General features: G+C 58.4%; 2 protein-coding genes across 2 annotated transcripts in view; one reads left to right on the top strand and one right to left on the bottom strand.

The window, feature by feature from the left end:
* ARPC2 (actin related protein 2/3 complex subunit 2) overlaps window positions 1-20,156 on the top strand; it is a gene marked incomplete at its 5' end in the record, with an annotated part of 32,294 nt that extends 12,138 nt beyond the window's left edge. Inside the window, 9 exons of the mRNA XM_019522667.1 lie at window positions 1,989-2,023; window positions 3,092-3,204; window positions 7,940-7,985; window positions 8,526-8,712; window positions 10,478-10,571; window positions 13,332-13,458; window positions 18,515-18,615; window positions 18,748-18,848; window positions 20,080-20,156. Of these exons, the coding sequence (XP_019378212.1) occupies window positions 1,989-2,023; window positions 3,092-3,204; window positions 7,940-7,985; window positions 8,526-8,712; window positions 10,478-10,571; window positions 13,332-13,458; window positions 18,515-18,615; window positions 18,748-18,848; window positions 20,080-20,104 (829 nt within the window). The remainder of the gene's footprint in view (window positions 1-1,988; window positions 2,024-3,091; window positions 3,205-7,939; window positions 7,986-8,525; window positions 8,713-10,477; window positions 10,572-13,331; window positions 13,459-18,514; window positions 18,616-18,747; window positions 18,849-20,079) is intronic.
* Window positions 20,157-21,376: 1,220 nt separating this feature from the next.
* AAMP (angio associated migratory cell protein) lies at window positions 21,377-24,659 on the bottom strand. Its single transcript, XM_019522664.1, has 10 exons — window positions 24,439-24,659; window positions 24,221-24,340; window positions 23,942-24,081; window positions 23,484-23,628; window positions 23,209-23,292; window positions 22,971-23,086; window positions 22,512-22,615; window positions 22,216-22,306; window positions 21,750-21,904; window positions 21,377-21,541 (listed from the first exon to the last, which is right to left on the bottom strand). The coding sequence occupies exons 1-10, from the start codon at window positions 24,611-24,613 to the stop codon at window positions 21,466-21,468; spliced, it is 1,206 nt and encodes a 401-aa protein (XP_019378209.1). The 5' UTR covers window positions 24,614-24,659; the 3' UTR covers window positions 21,377-21,465.
* Between the last annotated feature and the right edge of the window lie 107 nt (window positions 24,660-24,766).

A 24,766-nucleotide genomic window follows, 5' to 3' on the forward strand; every position in this document is an offset into this window, starting at 1 on the left:
TGGATGCAGTACTCCAGCTGCGGCCTGACCAGTGCTGCACGGGGCGGGGAGGATCACTTCCTTGAACCTGCTTGAGATGCATCTGTGGATGCGCGACAAGGTGTGGTTGGCCTTCCTGACCGCATCCTCACATTGATAGCCTGTGTTCATCTTGGAGTCAGTAATTACTCCAAGATCTCTTTCTGCCACCGTGCTTTCGAGAAGGGAGTTCCCTGGCCTGTAGGTATGCTGCTGGTTTCTACTGCCCAGGTGCAGCACCCTGCACTTGTCACTATTGAATCCCATCCTGTTTTCATTTACCTACCCCTGTAACCTGTCCAGGTCCTGCTGTAATCTGTCCTTTCCTTCTAGCGTGTGCCCACCTCACCCCAAATCTTGGTGTCGTCTGTGAATTTAAACAAGCTGCTCTTCACCCTGTCATCCAAGTCGCTAATAAAGAAATTGAACAGTGCAGGCCCAAGCACCAAGCCCTGGGGGACCCCACTGCCCACATCCCTCCAGGTCAAAAATGACCCGTCCACCACCGCTCTTTGGGTACGGCTCTCCAGCCAGTTGGCGACCCATCTGACTGTGTAGGCGTCGGTGCCGCAGTCACCGAGCTTTTTAATGAGAATGGGGTGAGAGACAGTGTCAAAGGCCTTCCTGCAGTCCAGAAAGACTACATCCACCATGACACCTGTGTCCAAGAATTTTGTGACCTGATCGTAGAAGGCAATCAGGTTGGTCTAACAGGACCTGCCCCTAATGAAACCGTGCTAGTTGCCCTTGAGCGTCATCCCCACTGCTGGCCCATCATAGTGAGTCTCTTTAGGGGACCTAGGACAGATGTCTCGGACATCAGTCTCCCTGCATGCCTGTGCTGGTCTCCAGCACACCCTGCTCTGTCCCCAACCCCCCTGGGCAGGACAGAGATAGTTGCCCCCAATTAAAACAGGTGGCAGGGGACAGCGGGGGTTTTGCTTAGCAGAAAATCATTAAAATCACCAGTGACAGGAGCGTCAAGTCCCTGCTCTCCCTCCAGCTTTCGCTTATCTTCCTTGCTATGCTGAGGTGCCCCTGGCATCTGCCGGCAGCTTTCACCTGGGGCAGCTCTATGGCATAAAAAGATTTCCAGCATTGAGAGCCTGGTGGCTTGTTTGGAGCCACAGGCACTGTCTCAGATCTGCCTGTATTGACATCAGCTTGGGGCTGTGACCTAGAGCTGGTATTGAGCACCAGGGCCCATCCTTGGGTAGGTGGCACTGGCTGAACTCCAGGACCTGGGGTGGGGAGGGTACAGCTTCTTAGGGTATCACTGCTAGGCCTCCAGGCTTTGAGCAGGAAAGGCAAAGGGAAGTTAAAACACGTGGCTTGGGATCTTGAGCAATGAACAAGACAGCAGCTGGGGGTTGAGATGTGATGGGAGTATCCAAGGTCTTTCTGGTCTATTGGGTACATCTCTGGCACCACAGTGCTGCCTGGGATATGGTGCCCTTCTCGGGTCTTCACGGCTAGAAGAGAAACCAAGGCTGGCCAGGGAGCTTGTGCATCCAGATCCAGCCCCTCACTATCATAGGCCATTGCATTTATATATTCTCTTATAAACTGTGGGTGTCAGAGAGCTGCTGAGCTCCAAATATGCCTCTCAAACAGTTAAAAACAAAGCAGATTGATCACTTCATGCCAGCCATGGGGATGGTGGACTCTGCTGGAGAATTTCAGAGCCAGATAATAATAAACCACAGCGTGCTCCAAGCCAAACGCGTAAGATTCATTTCCAGTGCCAGGGGATCGAGAGCAGCTTGCCGAGAGCCAGGTGGGAGGTGATCGGTCAGGACTGGAATGGCTGTGGGTGGAGAGACCATCAGGGCCTCCGGATATAAAGCCACTTCTCTGTCCAAAACCACAGAGGTGCAGCTTTTACATGTAGTGCCCAGGTGACCCTGGGCAGCTCTAGGGCTGCCACTATGTGCTCCCAACCACTCTTATGTTTTGTGTTGTTTTTTTAGAAACAAGCCTGAGGCCGTGGAAGTAACGTTTGCAGGTAAGAGCCACAGACTGGGCGTCTCCAGCCTTCAAGCCTGGAGCTTGCCTTGGCCCTATCTCAGCAACCGCAGTGCCACAGGGAGAGGTGTTGAATCCAGCCCCCCACCTTCCAGCGTGCTCCTGCGCGCAGCAGCTCCCACAAGGATTGTGTTTGAATTATGGCTCTCCTGCTTTCCCCGTCCCACCTCCCAGCCCAGCACTTGAAGGGGCACATGCATGTGCTGGGGACAAATGGCACAGGTCAAGCTTGCTCACCTCACATGCCTGGGAGACGTCACCTGGTGCAGTGAGCTCCATGGATGCAGCTTATAGCACCATTGCCCTAAATCAGCCCCCAAGGCACTGCAGCAGCTGTGAGAACCTGATAGCTCGGCCCCACACTGTTGCTTATTCCCCAGTGAAGGGAATATCTGGCTGAGGTATTATGATCCCGGTACTCTTTCCTGCCCAGGGCAGGGGTCAGACTTGATGATTTGGTTCAGGTCCCTTCCAACCCTAGAAACCATAAAACCAGGAGCAGGCATTCAGTTTGGCTCTGCTGTCTCCAGGTCCCAGGCAGCTCTGGAGAAGCCCAGCTCAAGCTCTGCTCGGAAGCATGGCTTTTGCCTCCAGCACATTGCCTCTCTGACCCCAGTGGAGTTAGAGCTTCTCTAGTCTGCCTAAGCAGCAGCCTTTGCTCTTGACTCCCCTCCCTTTCCCAACCTTTTGCAGGGTTGTGGGGAGCGCAAGACAATCTGGTATTCAGACCTTGAGCTGGCCTGTGGAAGACAGATCCAGGCCCAGTAGAAACAGCAGTGAGGAGGCCTTTATCCCCATGCCCTGCACCCACAGGGGTTTGAGTGCGGCAGGCATCTCTGTGAGACCACAAGCTTTCCTGTGCTCTGTGGCTGCCAAAGGGCTTCGTGACTCCAGTGAAACATCTCCCTGTACTGTGGCCACAGGGTCCTTAATGACAGGCTCCATGGAGCATAGAGCAATGCATTGGAAAGCGCTGCGGGCTGTCTGGCATTGCAGCCCTCTGGAAGTAGGCTGTGGATTGGTCTTTGACTGCCCTCTCTTCCCCCAGACTTCGACGGGGTCCTCTACCACATCTCCAATCCCAATGGAGACAAGACCAAAGTGATGGTCAGCATCTCCCTAAAGTTCTACAAGGAACTACAGGAACATGGTGCTGATGAGGTGAGTGTCCAGACTGGCTCTGCCTTCGAGCCCCTGTCCCCTGAGCGGTCAGATGCTTGCATGATGTTAGCATGGGTCAGGGCCCTCTGTCCTCATAGAGTAGCACCATCTTGTCCTGGGTCAGAGTAGCCTTCACGTGCCTTACAGTGCTAGTCTGATTCTGGAAGGAAGCAGCTGCCACCTCCCAGCCCTGTTGCTTTGTTCCAGTTAAACAAGGTTGTGTTGATGCTGATAGCAGAGAACAGCTGATTTTTTTTTTTTTTCAGATCCCTTGGGGGTCTTTGAGGCCCCTGGCAATTCAGCATCTTCTTTTTGACCTGTAAACTGAGCCGGCTTGCAAAGGAACTTGCTGAGAGAATAAATAGAGAGTCCCATGGGGCTGCTGTCCTGCCTCAGTCTGTGCTTTCAGGCTAACAAAAGGCTGCTTCTTGCACCCAGGCATCTGGATGCATTGAGTTCTCCCTGCTGCTGCATGGACTCACAGGTTTAGTTCCTGCCAGCCGGGTTCTTGCCGCAGAGAGCCATTTATGGTAGCAAGAACAGGCCTCTTAGCAGCTGGGGCTTGCGGCCGGAGTTCAGAGCAGGAAGCATGACTCAGTTCCCAAGTCTGCTCTCCTGTGTCAGAAGCTCAGCTCAAGCACTGCTCGGAAGCATGGCTTTTGCCTCCTGTGTCAGAATCGTAGAGGAGCGGGGCTGGCAGGGAGCTCCAGAGGTTGCATCTAGTCCCAGCCCTGCCTGAGGCAGGATCAGCCCTGTCCAAGCCAGTGCAGGCAAAACATCGTCTAAGCTCTTCATAAAATGACCACCAAGCCTGACACAGCACCAGACATCACACCCAATCCTGCTGCAGGGAAAGTAGGGGGACCGTAGCAGCCAATGTCCTGTTTCTGTAAAAGGTGGTTGATATACGCTCCAGAGATCCCAGGTAGAGGCCATGCCCCCACTACAGAGGAAGGCAACCCCCCAGTCTATACCAAGATGACTGTGGGTAAAAGTCCTGCCTGGCTTCAAATATATGGCATCAGTCTGACCCGGACTGGAAGGGCAAAACCCTCTAGACAGCACCCTGTGGCTTTGGTCCCAGCAGCATTGACAAGGCCCAGTCACGGCCCCCAGTGTGGGCTGCAGCAAGCACCCAGAGCCTCTGAGGAAGGCTTAAACCTCCCCCCAACACGTGTGTCCTCAAGTGACCAAATGGGACTCCCCCAGTCCTGCTCAGCACACAGGTGCAGCAGTTTGCTCTGGCATGTCTTTGTGCATGTGTCTGGGTGCATGTGCACATACACATGTGTGCAGATTTCCCCCTCCAGTGGAAGCAAAGGGAACCAGACTGCTCACAACCCTATGAGCTGATTGCAGGCGTAGCTGGAGAGTTTCACCCCTAAGGATAGCTCCAGTGAGGGCATCCAGCACCGGTCAGGGGCCTGGTGCTGACTTTGCTGCAAAGTTTCCCCAGCTCCTCCTGGCTTGCAGGGGACCCCACTGGGCCAGACTGGAGCTGCCTGGTTCTTCCAGACAGGTTGCAGCCTCAGGGAAACCACAGAGCCCAGTTACCTTGTCAGCACTCGGCTTTCCGTGCAGCTCTCCCTATCCCACAGCCCCGTGGGGCAGTTGCACTGATCACTGCAGTGAGGAGGAGCTGTTCCCAGCCACTTAGATGTGCAGTGAGTGCAAGCTGCATGCTAGGGCCCTCACTTCTGTGTCCTCCAGCATAGATCCTTAATGCCGTACTTCCCCCTCTACTGGGAAATAGACACGATCTGTATGAGGTTCTGAAGCAGTAGTGAAGTAGTACTGGCGTGGAAGAAGAAAGGACCCCAGTACTGTAGAATCAGAGCCTTTGAATAATTGATTCCTCTTGGAGGGCACCCAAGGAGAGTCCCCTTCTGCCCTTGGTTGTCTCCCCAGCCCTCTCTGCACTGTGAGGAGGGCATAGCAGCCTGTCCTGGCTCCATGTCATTTCTGTCCTCAGCCACTGCTAGAGAAGTGCCAGTCACCTCATTCTGGAGGCAGAGCCCTTGAGTCTGGGGCTCTCACATTAATCTAGCCTGGTAAGCCAGCTGAGTGGCCTGGGGCCAAATTGACCCATGGGCTCCCACCCCCTTCTTCTGTTCTCTCAGCCTATCGGATCTGGTGCCAGGCTTAGCCCATTTGGGACCCATGCTGTGTGCAGCATGGATCTCCGGGCACCATGTGTGCATGGTCTGGCCAGGGGCCTGTAGCACAGATCTCGGAGCAGGTGAGTGTTCAGTGGCATCTGCCTCAGCTAGACCACACCACAAGTGGTGCCTGCTCCGGGAACTGCTGCACACAACACCTGTTCCAGCTGGCCTGAGACCTGGGCTGCACACAGTGCTCATCTGGCTGGACTGCAACACACATGGCTTGTGCTCAGAACCACCACCCCTCACACAGCGCCCGCTCCAGCCAATCTGAGACCTGCACTGCTCATGGCGCTTGCTTACACCGCGTGTGGCGTGATTCCCAGATCGGCTGGAGCAGGCGCAACATGTGGCATAGTCCTGGACCTTCTGGGGTGGGTGCCATGTGCAGTGCGTGCCCTGGGACAGGCACCATGTGTAGCACTTCTGGGATCCATGCGACACGCCCCTGGATGCACTCTGCTACATGTGCCTGTTCCAGGCACTCCAGGATCCATATGGCACACATCTGCTCACGCAGTGCAGTCCTGGGCACCATGTGTGTCAGAGCCCTGTCTAGTGTGACGTGTGCCTTGCCCCATGGGGGTCTGCTCAGATGCGGGGCTGGACGCTTAATGGGGGGGTCAATGTTTGACACCCCTGCCTTCGCTGATGGGGTCATGTCTGTGCTCTGCAGCTCCCTGCTGAGTCAAGATCCACGTGCCTCATGCCTGGGGTGGGGGAACACCCCTGAACTTTGCCAGGCTAATCAATCCCATTGCCATGAGGTGTTTCCCCTCCCATGACCGCACTCTCGGAGCTGCAACACAGCAGGGGCTCTCCCTAGAGATGAGCTCTCTGCGCTGCTGCAAGCAGCTCAGCTCCCAGGATGTTCTCCAAGCTGCCTGGCACAGAAACTCCTTCCCACTGCGCACCTGCCCTAGTGGAGCTGGCTCGTGAGTGGCTCTAGTCAGTGATCTTGGCTGCTGCAGTGCTCAAATACCTGGACATCTGGACCCTGCATTCCCAGGCTGCACATTGGACACGAGCTCTGGGTCCACAGCTTCTTTGCTAGTTGCCGTATGGGGCCAGGATGGAATTGTTTTGCCTTCCTGCCCTTTGTGTGACCGGGGGCATATTTTTAAGCCTCCCTCAGAAGCATTGGGTGCTGGCTGCAGCGCAGGCTCTGGCTGTGCCCAGGTTGTGCCAGTGCTCCTGCTGGGACTGAGCCCTGCATGGTCCTGGCTACAGGCTCTTGCCCCCTGCTCACACTGCCTTGCGGGGGTAGGGATTTGCCCCCTGCTCAGCCTGGCCCAGCTGGGGGGGGGTTTCCCCTCCCTCTGCAGCAGGGGCACAGCCTGCACCTGGGCGCTCTCCAGCGCCCACCAAGCCCCCTCGCAGCTGAAGGACATTGGTGGCCACGGCCTCCCTGTATCCCGGGGGCAGGGGCAATACTCAGGGCTGTGTCAGGGGCAACAGTGTCGTGCAGCTCCAAGGTCGCACACGGGGTTTGCTTGGACGGAGCTAATCCTGCCTCGGGCAGGGGGTTGGACTTGATGCAGCTTCTCAAGGTCTCTTCCCTCCCTTCTCTAAGATTCTAGGAGTCCTTAAACCAGTGCTTGTAACCCAGTTCTTCCCACAGGGGACCAGGGGGCAAAGGGCAGGCCCTGTTTGCTGAGGAAGGGTTGGGTTTTTATCTGAGAATCGCCAAATCCCCTAGCTGCCCAGGGGGTGGGGCTAGTTGTCATCTCTGAGCTGTTCTCTCAGGCTCTCTATAGGGCTCAACAGGCAATACTGCATCTATTAGGTGAACCAAGTCAATTCGGGCTTCTCCCCACAACAGAGATGGGGTTCACTGTGTTAGTCTGAAATCAGGTAGAAGGCCGGGTAGAGCCGCACCCGATAGGCAAACCAGAGGGGAGCGTGCGTGTGTACGTGTGTATATAGGGTATATAAATAATCATAAAGTTAGCCCGTAAAAGCTTGTGCTGTATAGCCTGGCCTGGCCTGGCCTGGCCCAGTTGGGCCAGGCTATACAGCAGGCTGTGTGTGTGTGTGTGTGTGTGTACATATACACTCATACACTTTGGTTAATTTACACGTGTGTGTATATATACACACGTGCCTGTGTACATATTTATATAGATACATACATATATACATAGACTAACCAAAGTGTGTGCGTGCGTGTGTACATACGTATATAAGATGCAAATCTGCGCTGTCTTCTACTTTCCCCCACAGCCGCAGGGCCTAGAAGTGCCTTCGTTTAAAAACCCAACGGAAGCACCTGTTCCGAGGGAGGGTCCTGTAGCACCCTGCAAGCTGTGGGATCAGGGAAGACATGGGGATTTGCCTTGAACCAGAAGCAGAAACTAGTCCCATAAAAATTGGGGAAGCCGACTGTGTAGTGGTCAGCTGATGGAACCTTTAGGGCTGGACTGTGCAGAGGCCTGAGATCTGGGGCCTTAGCTCCAGGCCAGAAGCCAAGCCAGAGTCTCGGTCCCTGCTCAGGCCTTGTGAGCAGAGGGGCTGATGGGAGGAGAAGAGTGTGGGGTCTAGCAGGTGCCAACATCTCTTTTCTTCTCTCCTAGTTACTGAAGCGAGTCTATGGCAGCTACCTGGTAACTCCTGAGTCGGGTAAGCCTGAGCCTGTCAAACCCCGGGAAACATGCGTGGGACATGCCCACAACGATTTCCTCCTGATCTTTGGCAGAACCAAGTAGCATTGGGCAGGGTGCCAGGCTCTTGGGCTTGGAGCCAGGGCTCCTAGCACAGCAGAGGAGCTTTCAATGTTCAGAGAGGGCTGGGGGCAATGGTGTTGCCTGTTGTTGCCACGCATCGCGCAGTCCCACCCTGGGGAAAGCCTCACTGTTGGGACATTTGTTCTGCTGGAGACTGAGGCTCCAAGGAAACTGGGGTTACTTGTGACAGCAGCTCTTTCTACACACCCCCTACCACTGTGCTGTTGCCCCCGTCTCTGAGATGGGGAGAACCAGAGGGTTTGTGGGTCCACAGCCCAGCTCAACCCAGTTGCACGGCAGCTCGAACCCATGATGACGTGTCCGGCAGTGATAAAAATTGGGGAAGGGGGCCTTGGCAGGGCTTGGAGCAGGGGGGATATTATCCTGTGCTCATTGAATTCCCTCCCTTGGACGGGACGGCTCTGTCCCTCTGCAGGCTATAATGTGTCGCTACTCTACGACCTGGAGAACCTCCCTGCCGACAAGGATGCTCTGGTGCACCAGGCCGGCATGCTGAAGCGCAACTGCTTTGCCTCCGTCTTTGAGAAGTACTTCAAGTTCCAGGAAGAAGGGAAGGAGGGGGAGAAGAGGGCGGTCATCCACTACCGGGATGACGAGACCATGTAAGCATGTAGAGCATGCACATGCACACGCCTGCCCTGACACTACCAACACATTCATTCATCTGTTACTGGGACTAAGAGATTATGTAAACCCATACGACACGTGCACGTGTGTGCACTCACACACATGCCTGCCCTAACACAGCCAACACATTTGTCCATTACTAGGATGATGAGATGGTGTAAGCATGTAGTCACATGTGCATGTACACATGTGCATGCACATCTACCCATGCACCTGCCCTGAGACTGCCAACACATTTACCACTTACCAGGACAGTGACATGATGTAAGCATGTCGGGCGTATGCACTTGTTCTGATGCTACTGAAATGTTCATTCATTAACAGGACTGAGAACTGATGAAAGCTTGTAGGGAGGGTGCACACACGTGCATGCACATCTGCCCTGTCACTGTCAACATGTTAATCTATTAACAGGACTAAAAGGCAATCGTGTGCGCACACATGCATACATATGCAGTCACACACACACCTGCCCTGATGCTGCCAATGTGTTCATCTGTTACTGAGACAACACGATGTAGGCATGCAGAGCACACACAGGTGCAACCACGCATCCCCCAACAAGTTCATCTGCACAGAATCCCAGGCCTGGCTGCCAGATGTGTACATGCCCTGCACCTCTGTTCAGATGTGTAGGAAGCCATGGTGAGCAGTACACTCCTTGGTGCTGTTTCAGTGAAGGTCCTGGTCTTGTCTCGGTCCATGAGAGGTCCGTCATGAAGGCACCATTTGTCTGTCTGACTAACAAGCTGTACATGAATGTTGCCAAACAGCCTGTTGAGGACCCTCTTATTCCCGGAGTTTCAGACTTGGCTGAAGCGCCCTGTTCCCTGGGGAAGGGGCAGTGCCTGGGACAAGGGGCTGTCATGTTTTCTAGTAGCCATCCCTGCCTCTAGCTGCTCTCTTGTAGTTGCTATCACACGCTCCCTGCCATGCACCCCGTCACTTATCACATGGATGGTCTGATCTGAGCACCTGTGGTGGCTGCATCTTGTCCACCTCTGCTGCACACTGTAGCAACACCTTGTTTTCCATGTCGGGGCTTTTCCAGGGTCCACAGCCTTTGCTCGGAGCAGGCTTGCTTCACACCTGGAAAGCTGTGCCCAGCTTTGGTCCCTGCACCTCCACAAAGAGATAGGAGATCTAGAGAAGGTCTGAAGAAGGGCAACAAGGATGCTAAGAGCTATGGGAGGGGCTTCCCTAGGTGGAGAGACTAAGGAAGCCAAGTCTGGTCGATTTAGGAAAGAGATGCTTGAGGGGAGACATGAGAAGGGTTTCTGAAACACGAAATGATGAAGAAGGTCCCTAGGGATTTATTACTGACTGTCTCTCACCAGACAAGAACAAGGGGTCACAGCATGGAGCAAATAAGCCGTCAGCTGAAATTGACACAGAATTTTTTTACATAGTGTGAAATTAAAGGGTGGAGCTCGTTGTCTTCAGATGTGGTGGAAGTGGAGTTCAGCCAGATTCACCAGGGACTGGACACGTGCTGGGAGGAAAGGGCATCGGTGGCTCCAGAGCAGGGTGTGAGGGGCACGGCCTCTGCATCAAAACTTCCTGGACTTCCAATGCTGGAGGCTGCAGGGAGAGGAACCAGGGAAAACCCTGCTCAGACACAGGCACTCTCCCTCCAGCTCCACTCTCTTCTGCCCTGTGATACAAGAGACGGAGAAGGACGGACCTAGGGTCTGACCCACTAGATGTCAATTGTGTTCCTTCCTCCCTCACCCTGTCCAGGTACGTCGAGGCGAAGAAGGACCGCGTGACAGTTGTCTTCAGCACGGTTTTCAAGGACGATGACGACGTGGTGATCGGGAAAGTGTTCATGCAGGTATGGCAAGCGCGTCTTAGCCGCTTTGTGCTCTGGGGTGCCCTAGAATCAGAGTCCTGGAGCAGCAGGGCTGGAAGGGAGCTCCAGAGGTCACATCCAGTCCAACCCCCTGCCTGAGGTAGGATCAGCCCTGCCCAGACTATCCTAGACAAACCCATAGTCCACCCTGTTAGCAACACAGCAGTCATCCTTGACACGGCTCTGGGTATCACCCCTGCCCCTACACCCAGGAGAGCAGGGAGGCCACGGCCACCAATGTCCTACTTCTATAAAATGTTAATATATGCTTGAGATCCCAGGCAGAGGCCGTGTCCCTGCTACAGAGGAAAACAACCCCCCCAACCCCCCGGAGTCCATCCTACTCTGAGCACAGGGTAAGATTCCTTCTTGACCCCAAATACAGCAGTCAGTCTGAACCTGAGCAGAGGGGCAGGACCACGTAGCCAGGACCCTCCAGATTTAAATCCCAGCAGAAGCATTGGCACAGCCCCCAGCCTGGGCTGCAGCCAACACCTGATGCCTCTGGGAGAGTCTTAAAAACCCCGTGTCAGGGAGCAGCAAGAGCGGGATTGGGGGAAGGGGTATAGTCCCAGTCCATGCTGGGCTGCATCTGGGTGGGTGCTACCCTCTTCGTTCCAAAGACGGTGCCTGTTAAAGCCATAGCACAAAAGGAGCATGAGCCTGAAGCGTGTCTGGCTCCCAACCCACCCTTGTCTGTAGAGCATGTGGTTGAGGTTGCGTTTGAATGCATTGTCCACGTGGCTGGGCTCTGCACAGGCAAGCGCTTTCTTGTGAAACCTGTGCTGCTGCTCAGTCACACTACAGCTCCTGACCGCACACGCCATCCGCGTGTCAGGGCGCCCTCTCCACACGCAGTGCCCTGAGATGGCACCAACATTGAGCACGAGTCCTGCGAAACCCTGGCTGCAGTTGAGTCTCATGTCAGGAGCTTGTATTGGGGCCTGTCGAGCTGGGCACACATCATATTCTGGGGTACAGGGGGGATGAGGTCAGAGAGCTGGTGCTGAGCCGGGTGCTAGCCATGTTGCATCCTCATAGACCAACAGCTGTGGGATCCCTCCCAGCCACCAGACACATCCAGGACGTAGTCATTGGATCCTCTGCGTTGTTTCTGGTGTGAGTCCAGAGCTGGGCGTCTGCTCTGGGTGTGAGTCCTCCTGCCAGCACTCCCAGCCCTGCATGCCTGGTGTTAACTCTGAGCTCCCCCAGTTTCAGCTCTGTAAAACCGTGGGCTTAACCAGTGGGGCTGGGTGATGTCCCCAAGGGTCTGGCTGCTTCCAGCCACTGAATCATCCTAGGTCTCCCCCAACACGATGTTGCATTGTCTGATGGGTGTTGCACCTCAGCTGCCCCACTTATGGGGAAAACCTGACTGGTGCCAGCTGCCTCAGGCAGGAGGAAGCTCTTTGAGCTGCTTCTGCCTTTGGCGTCAAGTTGCAAGTGTGCAGTTCTGAGCTCCACACTGCAAAAAGCCCATGGAGAAGCTGAAGAAGGGCTAGAGGCAGCAACAGGGATGGTCAAGGGCTGGGAAGGCAGGTCCTGCGGGGAGAGGCCAAGGGAGCCAGGCATGTTCTGCTGTGGGGAAAGGGGCTTCAGAGGCCACCTGGGAGCAGCCAGCAGGGGCTTGGGGGCTCCGGAGAGAAGAGGGAGAGAAGCTTCTCTGTCCTGCTGCAGAGCAGACCACACATCCGTGGCTTGAAGTTGCAGCAAAGCAGGTTTAGGTTGGATCTCAGGAAACACTTCTTCACTGCCTGGGCAGGGAGGCCGCAGGGGAGATGCCAGGGCCAGGGGACAATCCAGCACTGGAGGTCCAAGGAGAGGCTGGACGGGTGCTGGGCAGGCAGGATCAAGGTGCAGCGATGCCCATGCTCTGCTGGGGGTGACCCAGGCTGGGCTGTGCTGGCTGCCATGTGTGGCTGTGGGGGGACCCCCCCAACATTTTGCTACACGCATCAGGGTGTTTTTAAGACTCTGAGTCACTGGGTGCTGGCTGCAGCCCAGGCTGGGGTTGTGCTCGGGCAGTGCCAATGCTCCTGCTGGGATGAAAGCCAGAGGCTCTTGGCTGGAAGGTCTCGTCCCTCCGCTCAGGGTCAAACCAGCCCCATATTTGGGGTCCAGAAAGAATTTGAATCCGGGGTCAAATTAATATGGACTGGGAATTGGTTTGCCTTCCTGTCACGGGCATGGCCTCTGCTCTGGGTTTCAAGCATATATTGACAGGCATTTATAGAAACAGGATGGTGTCAACTGCAGCCCCCTGTATCCCAGGGCTGGGGGCGATGCCTGTGGCTGTCGGGGGCAATGGTGTTGTGCAGCTCCAAGGTCACACGCTGGGTTTGGCTGGGAGGTTTGGACGAGGCTGATCCTGCCTCAGGCTGGACGTAACCCTGCAGCTCCCTGCCAGATCCACGGCTCCAGGATATAATTTGGCTGTGGAGAAGGCCCCTGCCTGCGTCTCAGCCCTGTCCTCACTGGCAGGGAGGGGGAAGGCTCCATCCAAATGACCCCGGCCTTTTGGGCAGGTTCCAAGTCTCCGTAGCAGGTCTCGGCCCCTGTGGCCCTGAATGACTTCCTGGGACCCTCCCATCCATTCATCCCCACTCAGATGGAGACGTTCGGGTCTAGCTCAGGACAGGGATGTCTCGGGTCTTGCAGCCAGGCTTTGTGTCCGCAGGCTGGGAACTCTGTGTGCACGACCCCAAACCCACGGACTCACTTTCAGCTTTCTCTCCGTGCCAGGAATTCAAGGAGGGGCGACGTGCCAGCCACACAGCCCCCCAGGTGCTCTTCAGCCACCGGGAGCCCCCCCTGGAACTGAAGGACACCGACGCTGCTGTGGGTGACAACATTGGCTACATCACCTTCGGTAAGTCGCGTCTAGCAGGTTCCCCACTGGAGCACCACCTTGGCTTTACCCGTCTATACTTAGGTGGCTTTGGAAAATGGGAAGTTGGCTCCTAACTCACTCAGGTTTTGTAAGATTTGGCTCTGCGTTTCTGGCAGCAAGGCCACGTGGCTGAGCGGAAATGGACCGTGGGCAAATGTTGTAGGTGTAGAAGGGGGAGCTGGGAACCCTTGCCGCCGTATCCCTGGCTGTCTCTGAAAGCTCTTGAGGCTACAGCTGGATGATGTGGGCTGCGGTGGGACTGCAACCGTCCAGCCCTGCGCAGGGCCTTAGACCTTTCCTTCTAAAGTGCTCCTACTGCTGGCTGCCACTTTGGCTGACCTGGGGGGTCCTGGCACTGCCCCCTTCACATGCTGAGATTGGGCCCTGCCAGCCTGGCAGAACCCCCTCCCGGTTCCCCACATGGGGATTGGGTCTGGGGGTCCAGTGCCACCCCTGCCCAGTCCTGTGTGCTGTGATCGGGAGCCCAGTTTAGCATGAAGGGCTGAGGTCTCCCATCAGTCTGGAAATTTGGCAGCAAGGAGAGTGGTGCCATCTCTCCCCCACTGCCAGATCTTGGGGCCCAGGTCTGACCCATGGGCTGAGCCCCCTGGTGTAGCTTGTCTGGCCACAAAGATGTCTGCAGATACTTTTTCCTTCAGCAAATAGAGGCATGACCTGAGCATGTGGCTGGTGCCATGGCTCCACGGTGCTCTGGGCTGTCGGAGAATCACGGACTCGTAGAAAGTGAGAGTTGAAGGGACCTCAGGAGGTCACGTAGAGTCCAACCTCCTGCTCTAAGCAGGACCAGCCCCAACTCAATCATCCCAGCCAAGGCTTTGTCTAGCTGGGTCTTAACAACTGCTAAGGATGGAGATGCCACCACCTCTCTGGGTAACCTCTTCCAGTGCTTTACTACCCTCTTAATGAGAGTGTTTTCCTAAAATCCGCTCTCAACTTCCCTTGCTGCAACCTGAGCCCATTGCTCCTTGTCCTGTCATCTGCCCCCACTGAGAACAGCCCAGCTCCATCCTCTTCGCAACCCCCTGCAGGGAGGTGAAGGCTGCTATCAAATCCTCCTCGGTCTTCTCTTCTGCAGACTAAATCAGCCCAGTTCCCTCAGCCTCTCCTCACCAGTCCTGTCCTCCAGCCCCAAAAACATTTTCTTTTCTGGACTCTCTCCCATGTGTCCACATCCTTTCTGTAATGGGGGCCCACAGCTGGACACAGCACTCCAGACGTGACCTCCCCAGTGCTGAATAGAGAGAAGAATTGCTGCCCTACATCTGCTGGCAACGCTCCTCCCAATGCAGCCTGGGATGCCGTTGGCTTTCTGGGCACCAAGGGCACACTGCTGGTTCCTGTTCAGCTTCTTGTCCCCTGTCCCCCCAGGTCCTTTTCTGCAGAGCTGCTGCCCAGCCCGTCACCCCCAGCCTGCACTGGTGCAGGGGATCGCTCCCTCCTCAGTGTAGGACTTTGCACTTGTCCTTGTTGAACCTCAAGAGATTCCTTTTGGCCCAATCCTCCAGCTTGTCGAGGTCACTCTGAAGCCTCGCCTGACCTTCCAGACTACTCCCTCCAGCTTGATGTCATGTGCAACATCAGGCCTTCGTGCAGTCAGGGACTTTGGGCTTGACCTCCAGCTGACCGTGGCTTTGACCCCACTGTATTTTTGTACATTCAGAAAAGCACCAAGCCAGAAATGTCTCCAGCGCATGTTTATATTGGTGCACTTAACCCCCTGGGTCCTTCCTTCGTTATGTGATTCTCCTGTAGGATTTTGCAAAGATAGTGACAGTTCAAGGGCATGGTGTAGCATGACAGACTTGTATCCAGGGGAAAAAGCTGGGGGGTTTCCTAAAATGGTGCTTGGGAATTGTAGAATCCAAGCACAGTGGGGCTGGCAGGGAACTGTGGGGTCATATCCAGCCCAAGACAGGATCATTCTTGTCCAGAACCCCCCAGACAAACCCCATGTCTGACCTTGGAGTCACAGGACACAGTCGCCCCTGACATCACCCCTGCCCCTGGGATACGGGGGGGCTGCTGCTGCCAGGGGGGTTGGTGGGTGCTGGAGAGAGCCCAGGGCCAGGCCATGCCCCCGCTGCAGAGGAAGGGGAACCCCCTGGCTGGCCAGGCTAAGCAGGGGGCAAATCCCTGCCTGCCCCCAACCAAGGCAGCATGAGCACACCCACCTTTCTGCAGGCCTCTTTGCCCGCCCTCCCTCCAGCAACGTTTGCTGTCGTGGCTTCTCTCTGAACCTCATCCACAGCATCAGCAATTGCCTCAAGTGCTGTTATGTGCTACTGCAGCCTGTCCCAGGCCAGAAGCAGCTTCTTCCTCAATATTTTATCAGTGCTTCTCCTTAATAATTCACTAAAGGAGAAGAGAGAAAAGAGGGAAATTATTTCATAGGTCTAAAGTGTTAATGCTCTGTTAGTGCAGCTGCTGCCTCCCAGGGAGCACTTGGCCCAGGCCTGGCCTGTGCCACTTGCACTTGCTGTTGCAGACCATTGATACCAATGTTTGAACTGCATCAGAAGAGATAGTGGTGGGGAAGGGGCAGCTGTGGGCTGAGGCTGCTGGCTGATCTGTTAGCTGGACACGTCCCCTTTGACCAGTCCCCAGGCATGGAAAGAAGCGGACCCGTCCTGCAAGGGTGCTGGGGCCTGCAGGCACTGGATCTTGCAGGGAAACCCCCGCACGATTGCATCTTCTGGAAACAGATGTTACTCACCTGTGGCTGTTCAGACAGGTGAAGAGCTCATTGGGCACAGCTCTCACAGATGGAGCTCCTCGCTGTCTCCCTGCAGCAGGATATCTTTTCCACTTGTAGCCTCCCCTGTGCTGTAGGGTCCGTTCAAACTTGTACTTGATGTTGTTGGCATTTAGCATCACAGTCAACAGAGGAAGAAATTTGGCCTGTTTCATTTTCTTGCATTGTTTTTCACCATCAGCCCCTTGCAGGTAACATAGAAGCTGACTGGCTTGTAGGTGATGTCGCACAAACCCAGGAGGCGAGAGGCCTCGTGGATTAAAGTCCCCGGCTGGCAATCTTTGCCAAGGTGACTCAGTGTCTCCCAGAACTGTGGACCCAGATCAATGGTTTTGTCTTCAGATTTTGAATAAACCTACACAAAGTTTCTTACTGGAAGGATCCTCTATGAACTTGGCTTCCTCCAGCACCAAGATGAGGTCTCTCACCCACTGCTCAGTCAGGACCACATAGCGTGCCATCCAGAATTTGGGCTCGTTGATCCCACATCAAATCGGGCCCTGGGGCATCTCCATCAGCATGCAGCCCTTGTTCCTCAAGGCCTCTCTCAGGATCTCAAACGCTCTCTGCCTTGCTGCTTCTGCAATTCTTGCCTTCTGTTTTGGTCAGGGGGGTGTAACTTTTGCCACCTCTTTTAGAAATGTGGCATTGCCTTTGGTTTTTTTCCTTGCTGCACACGATGGCTTCTTGGAGACTCATCCCTGCATAGAGCAGCAATGCGGGGAATTCCCTTCGAGCCCCAAGTGGCAACCAGCAAGGCTGAGAAGCCTGGGACATCCTTATAGCAGATGGACTCAACTTCCCATGGGGCCACCACAGTAGACCATGCTCTCTGGCCTTCCTCTCTCATCTAGAGGCTGGGCAGAGCCCCACCGCAACACATGGTGCCAAGCACTGAGGACTGAGAACTGTTCCAGGAAAACTGTATTCGACTCACGAGTCCGGAGCCGAGCATGGGCCAGAGCTAGGCGTAGAGGGTGGTACATGGCAGGTGTTCCCTGGGGCTGAGGCACCGCAGCTGCTCTGCTCTCCCAGCCGCGCTCCTTGTTGGGGCACCCGCAGCCAGCCCTGCTGGACCCAGTCTCCATAGTGGAAACGTTGAGAAACATCCAAGCTGCCCTGTGCTGGCTCGGACCTGGTTCCATCCTGCCCCATATCCCAGGGCAGAGCGGAGCTAGAGGGAGAGTGCCTGGGTCCAAGCAGGGCTTTCCTGTTCCCCCAGCATGGAGGGTCGTGCCCCTCGCTCCCTGCCCCAGTACTCCCCGTGTCCCTTTCCTCCCCACAAGTGTCCGGTCCCCAGTGGATCTGGCTGCGCTCTCAGCTCTGCTGCATCTGGGGCCATGAGTCCCCCCCTTGAATGTCCCGTGGGGGGACAGGACGGCCTGGGCTTGGTTGGCAGCTACTGGCCTGCTCATCCTGTGCCAGGACCCAGCTCTTTCTGGGCAAAGACAGGCAGGAATAAATCCCTGGGGACTTCCTCTCCCCCGTTCTGTGCTGCGCAAACCCTGCTCCTGTCCCCTCTGGTGTCTCTCCTAGGCCTGGCCTCAGTCTCGCCCCTCCACAGCCCCCAGCCTCCTTGCTGCCCTGCTCTGCACCTTCTCCAGCTCTTCTCTCTCCTCCCAGGGCTGCAGGGAGCAGAGCCGGGTGCTGGATTCAAAGCACAGATACCCCGTGGGTTTGTAAAGGGGCTTTGTGATGCTTCCCGTTGTGTCAGTCTCTCTGGGGAGACTGGGCTCTTCTGCTGCTTGGGTTTTCACTGGGACATGGGTTCGTGTGAGAACCCCCCGGGCCTTTTTCCCCGTCACTGCAGGATTGGAGATGGGACCCTGTGCCACCAGCTGGCACAGAGCTGTCGGGGGCCCCCATCCTGCGAGAGCCGGCGCTGGTAAATGTTTCACCATCTGGTAGCTCAGGAAGGGCACGTACCCTTGAGCTCTCCAGTGTGCCTGGAGCCTGCCAGTGTCCACTACCAGATGTACTCGAATCTAAGTCAACCCTGAATTTAAAACAGAGTGTGTGTGAAAAATGTACAAGTCTCCTTACCAGTTCCCAGGCCAATGTAGGATATCATTATGGGGGGGGTGCTCTTGAATTTGTCCCTATCCCCCTTTCTGCTACAGCTAGGTTCTCCACCATGGAGGTGGGGGTCGTCTTAGAGTCAAGTAAATACGGGGAAAGGGCAGGGCTCTGCTGCCAGTGGTCTCTGAGCCGGTACCTGGCATGGATGGAGAGTAACCATGCCACCCTCCACTTGCTTTCCAGTACTGTTCCCCCGCCACACCAACGCCGCAGCCCGGGACAACACCATCAACTTGATCCACACCTTCCGCGACTACCTGCACTATCACATCAAGTGCTCCAAGGTCAGTACTGGGGAGGGGGGAGGCTCACCAGCACATCTCCACCTGGTGCGGACTGCTGCTTCGTGCTGGGGTCCCTCCTGCCCCAGAGCAGGCCTAGGCTGGCGTCCCTGAGCCTCACCCGTGTCCCCCCAGGCCTACATCCACACACGCATGCGGGCAAAGACATCTGACTTCCTCAAGGTGCTAAACCGAGCCCGGCCTGACGCCGAGAAGAAGGAGATGAAAACAATCACGTGAGTGTCTCTCGCCTCCCTGCCCCTGGCAGGCATCGCCTTCGGTGCCCCTTGGCCAGCTCCCAGGCCATCGGGTGCTTGGGCAGCCAGCAAAGGTCGGAGCTGCCTCCCTGCTACGCACCCAGGCCAGGGACACCCTTGGCAAGGGAAGGTAAAGCCGATGGGCTTTCCTCACCCCAAAGGGCAGTGCCCAGGAAGCCCAAGGGGGGCAGCTGAGGCTTGTCCTGAATGGAAGGCGAGCAGGCCCTGTCCTGTCTGGACTCTGCTGTTCGCCAAGCAGAGGACAGCATGGGACCCAGGGCAGGCTCGGAGCCCCAGCCCTCAGTGGCTGCAGGGTCCCTGCTGGGCAGGTATCTGTGCCCAGCTATAACCCCTGGGGGTGGAAGGGGAAGGGGAAGGCCCCAAATGGAGCTGGCAGCAGGGACATGCTCAGCATCTGCAGCTGCATCTAGTCCCTCTTGGCTGAAAGAAGCTCAGCCTCGGTTTGCCCATCTGTGAAATGGACACGGTCCGTCAGGGATGGACAGGGCTTAGAGTGCTGCAAGCAATAGCAAAGCCCAGGGCAGCACAACATGCCGGGGATGGGGGCGTGCAGGCTGGCACCTGAGGCTGCCTGATCCTGTGGTGATGCGGAAGTCCCTGTGGCTGCTGGCTGGTGCTAGTACCAGCGCTGGCCGTTACGAGCCCCTGTAACCACTAGATGTGGGGGCAGCCGGGTCCCTGCACCCACCCCCCCTCCCCGTGTTCATGCCTGCCCCCTCCCTTGTCCTCCACAGGAGCCTGCTCGGGGCCGGCCACGTGTCCAGCCACCACCAGGCCCCAGCGGGCACAGAGCACAGAGCAGCCAGGCAGCGCAGTTGAGGCCAGGACAGGCAGTGCAGATAGGTACTGCCAGGGCGCGCCCCCAGCGCCCTGGCACCAGTGCTCCCCCACAGCACACAGGGCTCCCCCCACCTTCTCCCTGGGGCCTTACACCTCCCGGAGCAGCCTTACAGGCCAGGCATGTTCACACGGTCCCCTCCATGCCCCGCAGGCATCCCTGCGTGGGCCCTGGGCAGCTGGCGGTAGAAGCGGTGCCAAGCGGGCACCTGGGGGGCTGGCTGAGGAGGGGGCAGCAGCTCCTACCCGCCCTGGCACCACGCAAGGGGGTGGCACTGACCCGGGGCTCTGTCTCCCACCTGCTGGTGCCACATGCAGGGCCTGGCCTTAACGCCTGCCTTTGCCTCCACAGGGGGAAGACGTTCACCGCCCGCTAGCCCCTGGCAGGGCCAGGCCGTATGCCACCACCTCCCCCTCGCATGAGCAGGTGGGAAGGAGTCAGGCTGGGTAGAGCAGCCTGGCCCCGGCCCTCTCCTGTCTGCTGTGCTGGCTCTGGCTTCAGGGGGTCATGGGGTGTCCCCGTCTTTGCTGCCGCTCTTCCTTCCCTGCTGGGCGCCGCAATAAAGCAGCTCTGCCTCCCACACACTGGCTCTGCATTGATGGGGCGGCAAGGGAAGGGGAAGGTCTCTGTCCTGTGCCAGGCAGTGCCATGGCTTCCTATGCTGGCACGGGAATGGGGGTACCATGCAGGCTCAGGGGCAAGCTGGGCCTCCCCTGCAGGCCATGGCAGCAAGGGGGGGCAGTGGGCATGATCTGTGCCCCCCGGCACTTGGTGGTAGGGAGTGGAGATGGGCCTCCCTGTCTGGAAGTCGGGGCACGGGTGGTGTGTGTATGTGCCTGCAGGCATGTAACTGCTTCTGAGACACGGGCTCAGTGGAGGCAGAGCAACCCAGTCCTGGTGCATGTGGAAGCCCCCCCTCCACCCTCGCTGCACTGGCTGCAGGCAGGAACCACTACCACCATAGGTGCCCAGCCAGAGGTAGGCTCTCATTAGCCCCAGCAGCGGGGAAGATGAAAGGATGGTGGGTGTATGCCCATGTGAGGCATGTGCAGGGCATATCACTTGCATGTTCAGGACCCCCCCAGCCATGGCCTGTGCCAGCAGTAGCCCCTGGGGGTGCCAGCAGCCCCTGCCTTAACCCCTTCAGCCCTGGGGCTACCACTGCCTGGCATCCCCCAGCCCTGCTTGGATGCTGGCCTGTACCCCCTCCTTTTTTTGGGAACCAGCCCGAGCAGCCTCCTCCAACCAGCCCCTCCCTGGTATCCAGATTTCTAATACTCCCCAGCAGCCCTGAGCCTGCCCTAGGACTTGGGAGGGGGCTTAGTGTGTGCCATGGGGGGCAGGGAGAGGGCTAAGCCCTGCCCCCCCAGGTCTGCATCCAAGGCACTGGGACCTGCTACCAGGCAGGAGCCCAGTCCCGCCCACACTGGGTGCTGAGGCAGGCACCATGGCCTAGCCAGCCACTGCAACGAGAGGCAAGTACAGCAGCCGGCCAGGCAGACACTGGCTGAGGGAGCCCAACAGGATGTGGGGGCTCCACACCTATAGGCACAAGGGCAGCCAGTCACATGGCGCAGGGGGTGACGGGTCCTGGGGCCACACAGCCCAGCTGGGAGCTGGCGCAGACAGTGCACCGGGACGGACCCGCTATGGGAAATAATTTATAGCATTTAAAAGTCCTCTGATACAAAACCCACTCCCCCACGATGCATTGCCCCCGCTCCGTGGCAGGTGCGGCTAGCGGTCAGGGCGCTGCACACAGAACACTTTGGCTTGATGGTCGCCCGACGTTGTCACCACAATGGAGGCGTCCCTGGGGAGAGGAAGGGAGCGGGTGCTGAGCGGGGCTGCTCTTCGGCCCATGGACCCCCCACAGCAGCTCTGCCCCTCGACCCCTCCCAGCCCAGCGTGCCCCGGGAGCCTCCTACAGGGCAGGGAGGCATCAAGCCCAGTGACCCAGCCGTAGACAGACAACAGGCTCCCACCCCAGCAAACGGTGGGAGCTGGGTACGGGCACTCACTTGTTGAGGGCAAAGTCGAGGATCTCAGCCCCATGGCCCCGGTACTCGCTGAGCAGCTTGCCGGAGCGGGCGTCCCAGAGCCGCACGGCGCCGTCCAGGCTGCAGGTGTACACCACGGCTGCGCTCTCCTCCCACAGCAGCTGCACGATGCCCGACTGCCACCCGGCGCCCACGTCAGCCTGGACACAGCCACAGCCCCAGCCCCCGGGGCGCCAGGGCCAGCTGGACAAGCCTCTGCCAAGGGGTCACTGCCTCGAGGTGCAGCAAAGCCAGCCCCCACGGGGACCGCAGGAAGATGCAGAGAATGACGCCCTCCCACCTCCCCAAGGAACAGCATCCAGGGGGCTTAGACACAGGGTAGGGGGGAGGGACAGTCCCAGCCCTCCCCTGTGGGATAGTCAAGGAACCCCCCACCCAGGGGCACTTGGAAGCAGCAGGCCCAGCCCCCAGGCAGCCCGCCCCATACCTCATGCTGGCACTTATGCCGCAGGCTCTGCGTGGAGAGGTCGTAGATAGCCAGCGTCCCGTCCAGGTAGCCCACGGCGGCCAGTGGCATCCTGCGGGGGAGGCTGTTAAGGGGGCAGCAGGGGCAGAAACTACCGCAGCAGCTGAGGGGGAAGTTACAGGCAGACCCCCTACTTCATGCAGTGGTCAAGGGCAGCCCAGGCAAGGGGCAGAAATCACATGACAGGCCACATGACCCCTGGCTGCCAACACCCACCACCCTATGGCTCAGACCTGGACCCCAACCCTGGCACTCACACATTACAGAAGCCCAGCGACTCCACGGAGTTAGACTCAGGCTCCTCGGCCCCCCCGGCTGGGGTCGGCGGGGCGGCACTTCCCTCCTGGAACACGCACACCACCTGCGGTGCACGGCGCATGCCTGTCAGCCAGGAACGGAGCTAGCGCCAGGGCCTCGATACTCCAGCGGCAATCCCATGGCAGGGGCACCACGTCGCAAGGGCAGCCTGGGCCTGGGCCACACCACCCCCGGGAACACAGCCGCAGCCCCCCACCTCCGAGGGCTCCAGCAGGCAGGGATGAGCTGCCTCGGGCCAAGGGTACACCCCAGCCCGTTGGCCCTGCTAGCAGCAGTGTAGTGCAGGGAGTTGGGCACAGCCGAGCTACCCCAGGAGGCTCCCAGGGGCAGCACACTGGCAGAGACCCCCACACCCACGGGTGTCCCCCCAACTCAGCCCCAAGTTGACACAGACTCACCTTGCCAGTGGCGGCGTTCACCAGCTTGGCCTGGCAGTCCACGGAGCCCGTCAGAACCAGGCTGCCGTCCTTACTGCTGGCCACACACGTCAGGGGGCCCTGGTGCCCGTCCTGGCCTGGGAAGGACACGGTGTGAGCCCCTAGGGCACTGCCACTCCCAACAGCCCTCAAGCCCGACCCCAGCCCCCTTGCTCTCTGCCTCAGGTGGCACCGCCAGGTTGGGACAAGCCCTCCCTACCTTTGAGGACGTGGATCGAACTGCCCTGCTTCAGGTCCCAGACGCGCACAGTGCCATCCTCGTAGCCGACCACCACTCTCTTCCCTGGGCAGGGAGGGGCTTGTGGCTCTCATCACCCCCTCAGGAGCACCGCTCGCCCTGGAGACCCACCCCTACGTACCCAGAGACACCCTCCCTGCCATGCTCCATAGGGGCAACCTACAGCCAGCACCAACAATGCCCTGACCCCCTCCCCTGGCCATGCCATACTCGGGGCAAGGCAGGGCAGCCCTCACCGTCAGGGAGAACCTTGCCACAGGTGGCCGGGCAGCTCGGGCCCTGGAAAGTCTTGCAGTCCCCACCCGGGATCTTCCACATCCAGGAGTTGCCATCGGCCGTGCCCGCCAGCAGGACATGGGCCTGGGGGTGCCACTCCATCCACTGGGGAGAGGGAGGACACATGGGGCCCGGGGGCAGGGAGCCCAGGCACCACGGCGGGCGAGGGGACCAGCACCGGGCGCTCCGTGGACACATGCAAGAATATGCCTGGGCCTCAGACCCCAGTGACCCTGGCCTGCACCCCGCTCCCTGCTGTCCAGCCCCAACACCCCTGCCCTACCCAGGCCAAGCACCCCCTCTGCCCCCAATTTCGAGGAGAATTGATCACTTTTGCTTCCTGGGCCCCAACTCAACCCCCACCACCACCAGGCCAGGCACAGCCTGGCAGCTGGGTCCCTGGGCTGCGGCCCCTCACCTCCAAGTCGCCCACTTCAAAGGACCAGACCTCCGCCTTCGTGTCCACCCGCCACACTTTGATCAGCCCACTCATGTCCCCCGTGGCCACGAACACCGAGTCGTGGCTGAAGCCGGCGCAGGTGACCGAATCCTTGTGACCTGCAGGCGCGGAGAAGGGGAAGCTGCTGCCGGGGCCATGGGGAGCCCTGTCCAAAGCTGCCCGGACAAACCCGATGCGTGGCCGCCGAGCCACGTCCCGGCAAGAGCGCGGGCACAGCCTCAGCACGCAGCGCCTCACCCGAGCACTCGAAGAGCAGCTCCCCATCGCTCAGCTGCCACACGAAGGCCTGGTCGTCCTCGCCGCCCGTCACCGCCAGCGTGTTGGTGCGCGGGTCCAGGCTCACGCAGAAGACGGAGGCTGGGAACACACGTCCGTCCGTCCGTCCGTCCGCCCAGCCCTGCCCTGCCCTGCCCAGCCCGACCCGACGCACACGGCCGCATGGGGACGGGGCTCACCCGAGTGCCGGGCGAAGGTGACCTCGCTGTCGTCGGGGGCAGGGGGGCCGCCGGCACGCGCACCCCCCACCTCCTCCTCCTCCTCCTCCGTGTCCCAGGCCTCGTCCTCCAGCCCCTCGGCCGCGACAGCGTCCTCGAACTCGGCCTCGTCCTCGTCCACGTCCACGTCCTGCATCTCGGCCGCCAGCTCGTCTGCGGGGTCCGGGGGTCAGAGCCTGTGGCACAGGGGGCCGTGGGGGAGGCGTCCCCGCCCCCCGCCCCGGCAAGGTGGGGCGGGGCAGAGACGGGGATGGGTCCGTCCCGGCTGAGGGCATGAGGGCGGGGCGTG

This window comes from Gavialis gangeticus, unplaced genomic scaffold, assembly GCF_001723915.1.
Source record: "Gavialis gangeticus isolate Ggan-Ray unplaced genomic scaffold, GavGan_comp1, whole genome shotgun sequence".
Taxonomy (NCBI): Eukaryota; Metazoa; Chordata; order Crocodylia; family Gavialidae; genus Gavialis; species Gavialis gangeticus.

What these genes read in the sequence shown, in the direction of transcription:
- AAMP (XM_019522664.1), bottom strand. Translation starts at nt 24,613, where the DNA reads ATGCAGGACGTGGACGTGGACGAGGACGAGGCCGAGTTCGAGGACGCT. An exon ending in CACCTTCGCCCGGCACTCGG is followed by an intron (nt 24,341 to 24,438) that starts GTGAGCCCCGTC and finishes GTGTGTTCCCAG; the next exon opens with CCTCCGTCTTCTGCGTGAGC. An exon ending in GCTGCTCTTCGAGTGCTCGG is followed by an intron (nt 24,082 to 24,220) that starts GTGAGGCGCTGC and finishes CCGCGCCTGCAG; the next exon opens with GTCACAAGGATTCGGTCACC.